At 40.9% G+C, this 15141-nt stretch overlaps 1 protein-coding gene across 1 annotated transcript; it reads right to left on the bottom strand.

Moving 5' to 3' along the window:
* Nucleotides 1–967: 967 nt before the first annotated feature.
* LOC306916423 (uncharacterized protein) lies at nt 968–6068 on the bottom strand. Its single transcript, XM_079494266.1, has 6 exons — nt 5811–6068; nt 3845–4010; nt 3398–3499; nt 2735–2860; nt 1344–1385; nt 968–1213 (listed from the first exon to the last, which is right to left on the bottom strand). The coding sequence occupies exons 2-6, from the start codon at nt 3998–4000 to the stop codon at nt 1118–1120; spliced, it is 522 nt and encodes a 173-aa protein (XP_079350392.1). The 5' UTR covers nt 4001–4010; nt 5811–6068; the 3' UTR covers nt 968–1117.
* Between the last annotated feature and the right edge of the window lie 9073 nt (nt 6069–15141).

Genomic DNA, 15141 nt, shown 5'->3' with positions numbered 1-15141 from the left:
CCATGTAAGTAGATGGGAACATTTTAATGCACTAATAAAGTAATTATTAATTTTTAATGTGGTAAATGGGAAAAAGGGCTTTGTTAAGACCTCCATATTATTATGGTCAATGCCTGTGTGAAAAGTGGGAGTGATTGGTGCAGGCAGTGAGGAGCTGTTTCTGACACACATTCACAGACATTGAGTTAAATATAGTATATATATATATATATAAAATATAGTATTATAGTATGATGATATATGATGATATGATATGATGATGTAAGCGATCAGCAATGCCGGTAACCAGTGTAAAAAGAAGTGTATACCTGAATAATTGTAACTGTATGAAAAGGTGTCATATATATAATCCCATGAGGGAGTCTCAGACGACAGTATATAATGCATTTCACAATAACATCAATCAATAAAAAACATATGGATGTCTGTGATTACCGGTATTATAAATCATAATGGGTCTATATAGGCTATAGAAAATATTTGTTTGAAAACTCCAGACACAGGCACTTCTTGATTACAAGTCATACTACGAAACAAACACGACTAACATTCAGTTTTTCCTTATAATTCATGCCGTGGGTCACATTATGATGATTTTAAGCTCTCCACGTCCATACACCCTTGCTGTTTTTGTCATTTAGTTGTCTTGTAGGCCCACATTGGAAATTGTATGAATGCATTTATAGACTAGAAACAAAATTTAAATACATTTTACTGGGTGCCTGCAGCTCGCCAAGTCTGTGCAGTATTTGATGACATTTAGCCTCTCAGACCCTGTAAGAGTCCATTTGGTTACATGTAAGCCAGGTCTCCCCATTGACTTTCAATGAGGTATTTTTGTCTAAGTTTATTTTGCGAATTACGTTGCCACCAACATTATAATGCTAACATGCTAAAATTATATTTTTCTGTAATGAGTCTCTTTGCACCCCCTCCCCCTCACTCACTCAAAGGAACAAAATGGAAATAAGCTCTCAAGCTTTACCGTGTTTTATTACAAACAAATATGTACATTGTACATACAACAATGTTGTAGACAGAAAAAACAAAAAAACAAACGCTCCTCACAACCAACTGGACTTCAGAGCCCTGCTCTCTTACTGGTGGGGCTGATTTGTCACTTGGAGCGTCCGTTCAGCAGCAGGTCCATATAAGCTCCGGTCACCAGACTGTCCTCTGAGACTCCCAGTGCCTTCATGAGATCCCGGGCCACCTTAAAACAAAACAACACCAATGAAACTCTAAACATTCATGATCAGCGTGTCGTCAATATCAAAATACATCAATCAATTATTCACTATGAGCAGCCCGAGGGAGAAAAGAAGAACAATTGAAAAACAAACCTGCTGTCCCTCTTCAACACTCTGGTCAGGACGCATCACAACCTAACGCAGAGAGAGAGAGAGAGAGAGAGAGAGAGAGAGAGAGAGAGAGAGAGAGAGAGAGATAAAGACAAAAATCCAATCACAGGTATTGACATTACTCTCAGCCGTAATTATGTATTCATGCATCCAATACAAAGTTTACATTATGTTTAGGTCTGTCACAATCAATACATCACCTTATCGCAATTATTTGAGACGATTGCAATAATTTGTCATAATTTAATAAATGAATCTGCTGAAAAATGTTCATTTATACATTTTCATGCAGTGCATTGTGTAGATTAGCTATTTCCAGTATTCTATAAAAATATTAACCCATTTTGGGCGTTTTAAGCATTATGTTATACTTTAGCTATTGAAAAATATCAGATCTACAAGCTTGTAGGTCTGCTATTTTTGAAAAATCGTGAAAATGTGGCGCAAATCTTTGAATATATATTCTTTCAGAGCGTTTTTAACTCAAATCTTTGCTTCTGGGGGTGTCCCTGGAACAACATATTTTCAGATGGGGGTCGGCAGCCAATTACATATCATTTTTGGGGTCCTTGACATGAAATATTGAGAACCACTGACATAGAAACAGGTTTTTCAGAAAACCTTTAGGATTTAGAAGACTTTTTTTTCCGGTCTCAGTCGAAATGGGTTAAACTTGCATCAGACAGATGCATTATCACTTGCACAACGGGTGCAGCCACACTGGGGCGTGTGAAAACCTGTTGGCGCCTCTCTCAAGGAGGCGTTCTATTTTGGAGTGTCGATGCGTGGCACAGAACATGAACTTTGCAAACTTTAATTCGTGTGAGTTAGAGCAAAGCACAAAATTAACCTCTTTTTTATTTTCAAAATGGCCAAAATAGAGGGAAAGAGATATTATAATCATCCATGTCTATCTACTCCAAATATGGAGTACAGTATATGCAGATGTCAGAACATCATTGTGATGTCAGAACAGGCTAGCTCCATATATGGAGATATAGGGGTGATCAGGTCCAGAGCCCAGGCAAGAGGCCTTTGTGCTGGTTCTGGACAACCGGCTATCCGATGGACTCGACATCAGGCACTGCACTCCCTGTGGGGCTGTAGAATGCGTGTGTCGAATTTGAAGTGGGTGGGGTTGTAGGTTACAGACATACGTACAGAGACGTGGTGCATTTATAGATATAGAGATGACTAATGTGTTGTGACTGGTAGCTCAGTGTCTGTTAGGATGAATGTGAGTCACGATTTAATTAAATATACATTCTGTCTTCACCTCATGACTCCAACACTGATTTTGACAGATTTCTGAGGTCACCATCTGAACCTCCAGCTCCATAGTGTTACCGTGTGTGTGTGTGTCTGTTTATTACCTCCAGCTCCATATAGTGTCCCAGTCCCTCCACTGTGTCCAAATGAACCCTTGTTTGACCGATCAGATAGAGATGCCTCTCCTTTCGCACCTCCCCTTTAATACCTTGGGCATCAGACAGCACCGTCTACACACACACACACACACACACACACACACACACACACACACACACACACACACACACACACACACACACACACACACACACACACACACACACACACACACACACACACACACACACACACACACACACACACACAGTTAAGAGTGCTTTTCAAACCTATTCATTTTAAGGACCCCCACCCATTTTGGTATGCATTAAGCTGCAAGGACCCCCATAATGCTGAGTGTAGAAATGGAACCAAATGGACCCGTATTTGGTTCCTAATAAGGATGCTATGATATACAGTATGAATATATCGATATAGCAATTCTAAATTGATTATTGACCAACAATCAGCATCCATTGAATGTTATTGGTTATCAAAGTGGGGTCCAGGGGGTTCCTTTTTAGTGGGTTCTAGTAAATGGACACTTCCAGGTATGTAACACTGAGACTGTACAAGTGGAACCAAATGGACCCATAAGGGGCAGACTTGTGGGGGTCCTTGAAATCCTTGAAATTAAACCATTTGAGAAGCACTAGTGTGTCAGTCACCTTCAGGTCGTCAGGGTTCTGTGTGGGAGTGATGGAGTAACGAGACAGCTTTGGTCCATCGGAGTCTGGACGATCGTAGAAGATCAACTGTCCTGTTCCATCCTGGTACCCAGACAGAAACACAGCGGCAGACAGACAGGTGTAAACAGACAGAGAAAAATACAGACAGTTACAACATGTAAAGGCAATGTTATGGATTTGATCGTGTGTGTGTGTGTGTGTGTGTGTGTGTTTAAATCCATATTTAGGTGATTACTTTTGACCCACAACGGACTGATTGGAATTTTGAAGCAGTAAATCAACTATGATTTAAAAAGGGCTGGTTACTGTGAAATGGCACAATATTTACCTTTGCCGATGTGTTGCCAATCGGCGATCGTCAATACACAAAACCATCATAAATAGGATAGGCTAGAATGTAGTGTGTAGTGTGAGTGTGTGTGTCACCATGAAGTCTCGCAGTTTCAGTCTCCCGTTGCTGCAGTTAAAAAATGTGTCATGTTGTCTGATGACGGTGCCCTCTGATTTGCTGAGCTGACGAGCCTTCTCAGCCAATAGCGTAGCGTCGGTCACTCTGGCCTTGATCTCCACGTTAGATGGCATTTTGCTACGCCTGTTTGTAACAATGGTACATTTATATTTCAACTTCCTTTTACAGCAAAATGACTCAAAAGGGAAAAGGATTTTATCAATGTTTTTGCTGAACAAAACAAAGAGGTAAGGAGCGCACACCAGTAGTTGGGAGGTGCTGACCGCAGGAGATCAAACTTGAAAAAAGGGAAAGAGGCCGCACATTGAACTGCACATTGAATTAAGAAGGAATCCTGTTTGCCGAAACGTCGGTTCAATAAATAATTCTTGCATCGTGACTACGAGTTGTGCGGCCTCTTTCCCTTTTTTCAAATCAATGTTTTTGCTAAAATTGTGGGAGACTTTTGGTTGCTAATTACTGTTAATCAAGCCTTTCGTTTTTGACTCAACATTCCAGAATACCTCAGATAGCCGGGGAGCCACATGCCCAAAATTGGACAGGATCCCTGGCTACAGAGGAATATTGTTCTGTGAGAAAGTCGTTTATTCTGACCTGAGATATTCTAACCAGTTCATTTGTCTGACTTGCTCGGGAAGCTTGAACAGTGCCACGTCGTAGGCGTCCTGTGATTTCCTCAAGAGGTCGTCTTTCTTCACTTTCAGCATTTCAATTCTAGCTGTCACTCGACTGTCAAAGTCTTGAAGGAAATCTTCCACCTTCTTCATCTTGACATCTTTTATCTTTTGCTGTTTGGTTCTATTTTTCCTTGGAGCCATGGCTGTGTAGTGTATACCCACCATAAAAAACTACAGTCAGGCATTTAACCACTTTGAACATATCACTATTTTTAGCACTATTTTCTGGGGGGTCCCCAGTTCAAATATGATTATTTTGCACGGTCACAGCCTGAAAACCCTAACTCTATGTGATGGGTCATCATAACTAGCCTACTATTCAGTGTAATTTCAGCCTAGTAAACTATATCTTATCAATCTCCTCTATAGTTATAATTATAGTTATGTAACGCAACCTAAAACATTGATAAAGGGGCAGTTAATAAACAGTGATACTTATACTTCTTCTGGTATAGGGTTTCCTATCAAAAATATATATGCTACTTTCTGAAGTCATGTGGCTAGAGAAGGAGACATTTACAGGTGGATTTGCATCAGCAAAGGGGGGGGGGACGTAAAGTCAGGGACAACATTGATTTCAAGATTTTAAGCATTCAAAATACTTTTATCCAACATTTGGTGAGAAGCATTAGAACTATAGATATATATAAGAATAGACTATATAAGAATTTAGTTATATTTTCAACTGAGGCTGAATAAACACAATGGGGGCATTTTAGCATACCTCTACTCTACTCAAATCAAAGGGATTCTTTTATAATTATTTCATTTTTTATATGGTAGAAAAGCTTTAATAGTATGGAATTCGTGTTTTGCTTATTTTACACAAGCTATGCTATGTCATGGGGACACAAATGCCAGCGAATACTAGGAATGACCCTGACGTACAATCCTGTGATTTAAGGTAGGACCTTTTTGGACACACGAGAACGGAGAACCACTGTAAATCACATGATATGTTTTCTAAAACCCAAAGTAGTAGGGTATAAAATAGGGGTAAAGTGGTTAAAGTGATTTCATATTAACTAATTTAGCTGGGAACCGAATGGGTAGTGGACCACCGCACCGACCACCTTCCGGGTCCAAAATGGAACTTCCATTTAATTTCGTAATTTGTCCACTCTCACGTTTGATTGACAACCACTGTACACTCTCTGAATGTGTCAATGTCAATTCATTTCTCACACAAAGAGACGCAGGCACACCAAAATAACATTGAGACGCTGCGTTAAGACACAGTTCTTACCTTTAGTTTAAGTAAAAGCTTTCAAAAATCTTTCTGTTGGGAGCATAGAGCTGGGTTGAGAGCAATAACGGTGGCGGCGCGGGACAGTCTTGATTTAACCGCCTACCGGAAAACACTTCCGCTTCCGAATATTCCTTCCGGTGTTAGACTAATAACAGCATAATAATAACAATAACAAACAATGATTATGACAAATGAGGGTGAACTGGTTGCTCTTCTAAATTATGTTTTATATTTATAACATTTATATATTTATCTGAACGCGTCTTCCTTGTTACTAGAGGAGTAGCATCGGAGACGTTTCGAGTCGGCGTTTTTATACTAGAGGAGAGACAATGCTTACATGAGGAGAAACGTCACTACACGTATTTTACCAGTAGGGGGCAGCATCGTACAATATTTGCACCCTGTGTGTACAAAGAGAGAGAGTTTTAACCTGTTGTCTTTAGAGATTATGGGAGGGGTTGCATAATACCAGTACTGATTGATTGATTGATTGATTGATTGATTGATCGATCGATCGATCAGCAGGGCTTGTTTCCACTGTGGTTCATTGTACTCAATTCATCATCATGACATACAATACATATAGGCCTATATCAGTGACAGCAACAACACTGAAAGCAATAATAACGCCGGTAGATGCATTTACAGAAAACAGTTGTTGAGGAGTGTGTTATTTGCACACACTTGTTTTGAGGACAACCATGTTTTCTAGGTCAGATTTAAATTTGGCTGGGGAATCGAAGTCGGTCGTGGCTGTTCATAGAGCATTCCACATTTTGGTGGCACCTTAGCTGCTGCATGCATAGGCCTGTGTGTGTGTGTGTGTGTGTGTGTGTGTGTGTGTGTGTGTGTGTGTGTGTGTGTGTGTGTGTGTGTGTGTGTGTGCGTGCGTGCGTGCGTGAGTGAGTGCTCGTGTGTGCGTGTGTTGAGACTTCCCTCATGGAAAAAACAACCAAAACATTTTATCTATCATCTATCGATTTGCCTGAAATGGGTCTGTTGTAGGTCACCCACCCGCCACCCCTGCTGAGGTCACAGCCAGATACATGCAGGGGTGGCTGAGATATTGATCTGTCTTTCTGTCTAAGAGTGTGTGTGTGTGTGTGTGTGTGTGTGTGTGTGTGTGTGTGTGTGTGTCTTTATTTACCCAGGGTAGTAGCTAAGCACAAGTGCTCATTCTCAGCAACGCCCTGCACATAGAAACACACAGACAGACACACACTTATACTGTTGGCCACTGAGCAGTTGGGGGTTCACTGCCTTGCTCAATGGCACTTCAGCGGTGTTGGGTGAGTGATGACCAATCACTTCCGACCAATCACTTCCCGACCCAGATTTTTCCTGCCCGTCGGGGGAATCGAACCGGCAACCTTTCGGCAACAAGGGCGCTCCTCTAAACCCGTATGCCACTGCTGCCCACTGACCGTGTGTGTGTGTGTGTGTGTGTGTGTGTGTGTGTGTGTGTGTGTGTGTGTGTGTGTGTGTGTGTGTGTGTGTGTGTGTGTGTGTGTGTGTGTGTGTGTGTGTGTGTGTGTGTGTGTGTGTGTGTGTGTGTGTGCTTGTGTGCGTGTGTTGAGACCTTCCCTCATGGGAAAAACAAAAAAATCTGTCATCTACTTGATCAATACATCAATGCTAATCACTTTACTCGTCATCAATACAGGTCCATCTGGGTGTTTTAGGAGCATGTTTTTTTATTTGTTGGTGAAAAGGGGTCGGCAGAGACAGAGAGATGGATGTTTGGCTTGGGTTTCACACAGCAGACCACCTGTGGAGTCTGGCGGTGTAGAGTAACAACCTTCTCTCAGACAGAGTACGGTTATGCATGGCTATAACAACTAGGTCACCATCGTTTTATTTTTTTTTATTTTTTTGGGAGGCCAAAATGAACGGACCATAGCTGTTGGTCTGGCATGTTTAGCCCATTAATGACTCACAGTGTACTTACACTATACTACAGCTGATTAGTTTTCAAAATCATAGCAGCGTGGCTTGTTATACAAATGGGTCTCTGTTCACAACATGTTCACAATGCAGTGTTGAGACATGACATTGTAGATCACAGCTGATGGTGTGACTGTGACGGTCACAGTTGGTCAGAGAAGGGTGTAGAGTAGACAACCACATGTCTCCTCTGTCTGCTTCAACACTGGTGACCGTGCCCAGGGAGGATAGTATTTATTTTTGCAGTATTGCATGTTTTCTCAAGCCAAAGACAATCTCTGAGGCATTTGTTGCATTTCCCTGGCTTGAATCGATCAAAGCGAGTTTGATGCCCGTGAACTTTAAACTGACTGCAAAAGTGAAAAGCATTTGCGACATGCCACACATGCCAAGCCTGACCGCAGCCATCTTGACAATGTTATAATCTGCTGGGTGAAAGGGAGCATGACGTTTGTTTTGTACGGTTCACTGTGGCGTAACCTCACGTCACCAGGCTTTTCCACATAGGGGAAAGCCTATTTTTCGTTCGGAATGAATTTAGGTGATCGGGGTAAGGCCTTTCCCCCCATACTACTAATATCCGATTATATATCCGGTTAGGTACCGCAATGTTATTGTTCCTGCATGATCTCGCTAGTCTCTACAAGTTACAATAAAACATGGATAGGCCTAAAATAAAATTCATGTTATTTTTTATTTTAAAGATGAACTAACATGCACCACATCATGGGGTTTATTGGTAGTCCCTAAGACACATCTGAACGAGGGGGATATCTGATCTAGACCAAAGGTATGGCAACCCCTCTCCCTTCTGGCTCCCAAAGTATGGAATGAACTCCACATTGCAATTAGAACTCCAGACTCACTCCCAATCTAACGCCGTAATCTGAAGACTCAAGTCTTCAGACTCCACCTCAGCCCGTAGCACTTGCCCTAAAAATGTTATTTAGATACTAGATAGGTACAGATTATTGCTTTTCTTTGGATAGCCTACCGTTAGATGAACGATAGCTAGGTTCTTAGTTTACTTATGATCCTAGATGACTATTTCTATACATTTGATATGTACATCAAATGTATTATACATTGTGTACATTGCTTACTGTAAATCGTCTGCTAAATGCCTAAATTGTAGACCGAATCACAAAACTGCAAAACTGTAAGTGAAAACTGTGAGTTGGCGACACATGTTCTTGGGTAACATGACCGTGTGTGAGACGGAGCCTCAACGTGTCAACTCTCACACCATGAGTTGACAATCACTGAAAGATGTGCATTATGGATATTGTCACCACGGCTTGTGGGAGTTGACCTAAGAACAATTAACCCCCAAGATGTCCTGGCTTGCTTTATGTGTAGTGTGTCTGTGTACAGTTGGGTGCCACCGATATTGTCCCTTATCATTTGACCCATTTAGGCCTTTTAAAAAATCCTTCTAAATCCTCCAGTTTTCTGAAATAAATATTTTCACGATTTTCAAAAAATAGCAGACCTACAAGCTCGTAGCGCGCCACTCGGTGGCGCGCTATGAGCTTGTAGATCTGCTATTTTTCAATAGCTAAATTATAACAATGTTTAAAACACCAAAAGGGGTTCCCGCCCAAAATGGGTTAACTGTCCTTTTGTGCAGATCACGCAAACCTCAGCAAAAAGAAAAGGACAATATCGATGGCCTCCAACTGTATATGTGCATATGCCCAAGATTTCAGCCTGAGCTTCAGTGACTTCCATTTTAAAATGAAAGTTGAATAATTAAAAAAAAAAAGTAATACGGATAATGTGATAAACAATTAGTGGAGGTACCGATCTGACCTACTAGGCACTGTGCGTGCAAATAAAGTTTGGTGCTGATCAGGCCAGCAGTTAGCGAAATTAGCTCTGAACTAATCTCTCAAAACAGATTCAGAGCTCTGCGACTGCAAATTCAACACATTTTTATTTGCCTTTTTTGCCTTTTTTTTGCCTATGGCCGGGTTGCCAGATTGGATCCGGACAAACACACAAAGACTGTCCCTCTTAGGCTAGACTCCTGTAGAGCCACGTGGTAATAAAACACACCCATTAAACCTTTTAACCTTGTTAACCTTTTGACCCTGTTAACCATTTGACCCTTAACATCAACCTGCCCAGGGGCAGAAGCAGCAGCACAGGGAATTGAGGGAAATAAGTATTTTGTTCAAAACTGCACATGGTAAATGGTGCATTTATATAGCACCTTTATCCAAGGCACTTTACATAGATTGTGCATTACATTCACCCATTCACACACACATTCATACACCGATGGCAGCAGAAACCATGCAAGGCACCAACCAGCACATCAGGAGCAATTAGGGGTTCAGAGTCTTGCTCAAGGACACTTCAACACGGACTCTGGGGGAGCCTGGGTTCGAACTGGCAACCTTGCAGTTACCATCCAGCCACTCTACCCTTGAGCCACCGCCGCCCACATCACATAGTGGTGATATTAATTAATGTAGCCTATGTGAAATAGTATTATATAACGCAGGTTCTCGCACTGTGGGGCTTAATAGACACCAGTACATTGTCTAGTAAGCTACTCTTCATAATACAGAATGGAATGCAATAGAGTACAATATGGTGCACTACAAGTACACTATAAACTACAATACCTTGCACAATACATAACACGTGTAGAGAAAGATGGAGAGAAGGAATAGGGGAGAGAGAGAGAGATGGGCATCCTGTTGGCAGGTCCCTAGAGATTATGGGAAAGGTTGGATCACTCTAAATATACAGAAACTCAGTGCCCTCTGTGTGTGTGTGTGTGTGTGTGTGTGTGTGTGTGTGTGTGTGTGTGTGTGTGTGTGTGGTGTGTGAACGCACGTGCGTGAGTTAGTACGTGTGAGAGCATGACCATGGAAGGCAAAGTTATTGATGACCTCTACACACACACACTCGCGCGCACACGCACAAACACAGAGAGTTTGTATGTGATTTCTATTTCTAACTATCTCTTCTCTATTTCTAATTTTATCTCTGGCCTTTTAGCATCCTGATAGCCTCTATAATGAGCTTTGGTATATGTGTGTGTTAGCATCCTGTTAGCATCTATAATTAGCTGGCTAATCCTCAGCTCCTAAAATGGAACCCAGCTCGTCCAATCGCATGTCTGACCCTCCGTTGCCATGGTGAGCTCATTACCTTGTCAATTACAGGGTGGGTTAATGACTGCTGTGTGTATGTGTGTGTATGTGTGTGTGTGGGCATGCGTGTGCGTGCGTGTGTTCTTTTCAGTTTACACAGGAAATTGTTGCTATGGAGAAGACATTCCTGTGGCTGATGGCTGTCATTGTAGTCTTCAGAAACCTTAACCTTAAACATAAATTAACCATGGTATTGTAACAAACCTAATAACCTATGCAGCTGGGAACTGAAACACAGAACGTAACTTCGCATGGCAACTACGTTTAATTGAATTGGTCTTTTGTGCAATTCAGATAGATTTAGATAAGACAGTAGACACAAGGACAGTAGAGAACAGTAGGAACATGTAGGAACAGTAGAGACCACAGTGGAATGGTTCCCATTCCTTTTAGCTCAAGACGCAAAAGAGAAATTAGACATTTGGCCCGGGACCCAAACTGGTGAAAATAGCAGATCTACAAGGTCATGCTTGTAGGTAGGTGAAATGTACTCACGGCCCATAAACATCGGTCCCGATCCACTGTGGGAAACAGTGACTGAAGACTCTAGTCTAGAGGATAGTAAAGATACTTGGGGAAAGTATATACTTAGACTTAAGAGTCTTAGTAGAAACAGGAAGAGGACCATAGAGAGATGACAGCAAAGATAGAAAGATGGAGGTGGAATGGTACACAAATTGTACACAAACAAATTGTACACAAATGGTACACAAACATCCTATGTTTACTGGTGCACTGCTAGATCTCACAAAAGTGTCTTGCTGGAACACATTTCTTTTCTGGAGAAAATTGTGTGGCTTGTGATGATTGTTTAAAAAGTTTAGTTCAGTGACCAAGGAGATAAAAATAATCGTTCAGAAGCTGTGTTCACTCTCCCATTGGAATTACACAGTTAACAGGAGATGACATGTCTTTATTTATTTTTTTGTCTTGGATGACCAGTTATAGCCAGGAGGAGGACACTAGAGACAGGAAGCTGAGGACAGAGACAGGAAGGGCATGGGTCTCTAGCTGAAATTAAACCCGAGGGCACATGTGTTTTTTATGCACTATCCAGTCAGCTACCAGCACAATCCTGGTTTTCATTTTGATTGAAGTCCAAAGCAGGCCTGGTTGCACCAAGGATTAAGCTTTAATCCAGTTGCACCAAACTGTAAACTTGTTTTCACTAATCAGGTTTAGTTTTAAACCATCCTTTTGCTTTTAATTTAAAAAAAAAAAACGAAGAAATTCCTAGATCAATAAATCTTTGATTAACCCTAAACTAAGCTTTTTTATTCTTCTTCTTGGTGCACCCCGGGCCTTTAAAGAGAGTTGTCCAAACACAAATTAAGAGTTATATATACACTATCTTGAACATAATTCAATGTTTCGGTCCTTAGACAGGAAGCCAAATAAAAAAAGGACCCAAAACATATTTGTTCATTAACCGATTTTAAAGTGTTTTTGCAAGTTCAAGACATTGACCTTGCATTTATTTTGCAATTAGACAGATTTTAAAATAATCTTGATGTATTATACTATTATTGCTTACAATAATCTTGATGTATTAATGTAAGTAATTCCATTTGTGCCATTTGCAACTCAAGACTTTACGAACGTAACCAAACGTGCCCGCATTTGTACACTCCCTAGTTAAATTAACAGTGCGGATTCTACTGTGATCTTCTCAGCTGTCCTGCTGTTTGTCTCTATAAATACTTCATTTGTCTTCTTCTGTTCTGTCTCCCTCCCGTCAGCTGGTAAATGCTTTCTGAAATCCACCTGTAACCTGATCTACCCGGGTTACATCACACCACACCACACCACCTGTGTGTGTGTGTGTGTGTGTGTGTGTGTTTATTACAAGCGCAGTAGCTCGTCTGCTATGTAGAGCGACCAGTCAGACCAGACATGATGCAGCTGTCAACTCAATTTACAACACAAGATACAATTCATTAAGAAGGAATTAACAAAATAACATGTTTTACATGTTTGTGCATAATGTATGTATCATTGGTGTTGTTTTCATGCTTTAAAGTTTAAGGTCTGATTATTGTCATTTTGTGTAAACTGCAATAAATTGAACTATTCATTTACAGTGATTGTAATATTACTGATCTGGTCTTTGTACTTATTGTGACTGTGAGTGAAGTGTGGAACAAAACTTGTTATGCTTTATGTCTGTGAAAGAAAAATTCACCAACTGAAGATCAACAATAAAACTGTTTTAATAATAATAATATTATAATTTGTTTTCCCCTGGCCACAACAATAAAATTTAACAAAAGGATCACTAGAAAAGTGTTGACTTCATGTGTTCTGTACAATAGATACAGTACGTAGTGTAAAACTGGCCGTGGGTTTGAACCCCACTACAACCGCAGCGTGGCACAGCAGCGGATACAAAAAAGAGAAAAACAAAGATAACACAAAAAATAATTATTAAAACATTTGTCCAACATTATTTACAAATAAAATCTAGAGCAAATATCACATTTATACACAGCGCAGGTTAACACATGTTCACTGTGTTTGCTTAGTTTCAAACTTTCTGAAGCAGACACGTTGCTCCAAAGTCCAAGTTAAAAGGACAACTAACCAGGTAACCTTTTAACTAACCTTGCACATGGCTAACTAGTTTGCCAGCTAACTTGTTAACCTGCCATCTAGAAAACAAGCCGTTACTTTGAGAACAAGCTAACTAGATAAGCAACCAACTAGCCAGCAAGCAATCATGTTAACCCAGATATCAAACCATTTACTAACTAACCTAGAATAAAGACACAAAGGATTTGTCAGAGATGTCACAAAGTATTACCAGGTGGAAATGCTTGATCCTCGTGGGGCACTTAAGACAGCAAACAGGCCACACAGCAATGACTGTTATGTCACTGGTCCTATCCTTGGCATCTTTATTTTAATCGGCTTACTAACATCACAACATTAAGTTCTGTCTGTGAAAACAATCTGCCACCAAACGAAATTTGATACGGTGGTTTCTCCATTTAAACAGAGAGAACAATCTACAAAACAGTTTGTTAGCAGCCTCTTTAGTCTCTCTCTCTCTCTCTCTCTCACACACACACACACACACCACACACACACACACTTCTTAGTCTCTAAACACAAATTTCTTAACTTTTAGATTTTTTTGTGTCAGCTTGTCCCTATCTTGTCCTTGTCTGTCCGTCAGTCTGATTGACAATGGCAGCTAGCTCTTCAGTCATAAAGGAATGCACTTTGGTAAAGTTAACCAAATGCCCTGCTGAGTTATTACAATCACAAGTATGACAAGATTACTAGAACTACACTACTACTACAACAAACAGTTATGAATAATAAAGTCAGAGCAATCTGAGGTACCATATGAAAAACACTGGTCTCTATACTGTAGGAGTGTCAAACCACACTAATGCAAATGTTAGCAGCTACGTTGCATGATTCAGAGACCTCAGTCACCTCACTGCAGCCAGCATCATGCTAGCTGTTAGTGGCTAGTGTTGGCTTCACCATAGAGAAACATCAGTGCGGCTAGCGCGATGCTAGCATCAATAGGCTAGTGTTAGCTTCACCATAGAGAAACATCAGTGCAGCTAGCAGGATGCTAGTTGATCTGCTTTTTTGCTTAACCCCATTGTCACGCTTGGAATCAACATGTAGCAACAGTTGACCGATATGTCTGTAGTGTATGTTGTGCCACTGTATCAGTGGGGAGGGGAGTAGTTGAGTTTGATATATTTATTTTGATACAAGTACAATTTGACCCCATCTGAACTATTAGGGTCGGTCTATTAGAGGGAATGTGCAGCCAATGTTCAGTGCCAGGGACCAGCTCCTGCTCAAAGGACCAGTGCCTCGCTCTAGGGCTTTGGCAGGAGTCTGTCCCTAGCATGTATGTTTTTGATGTGGGAGGAAGCCCACGTGAACACAAGGGAGAACATGCAAACGACACACTCCGAGGCCAAAGTTCTAACCACTGAGCCAGTGTGCCACCCATAGTGTAGTTGCGTGTGTTTAGGTGTAGATACAGTATGCGTGTATGTGTATTTAGATGTAGTTGGGTGTACATAGGTGCATTTAGGTGCAGTTGGTGTATTTGGGCTTAGGCCAGCATGGCATTGTTAAACCAAAGGCACATTAGTCAACGCTCATCTTTGTCAGTTCACAATAAAAACACAGAAACAATCCATCAATCAAAAAACCAACATTAAAAAACAGATAGAAAATCAATA

Source organism: Electrona antarctica, assembly GCF_951216825.1.
Source record: "Electrona antarctica genome assembly, chromosome: 23".
Classification (NCBI taxonomy): domain Eukaryota; kingdom Metazoa; phylum Chordata; class Actinopteri; order Myctophiformes; family Myctophidae; genus Electrona; species Electrona antarctica.
Note: the sequence above shows the minus strand (reverse complement) of the source record. Positions and strands in the feature narration are given on the sequence as shown.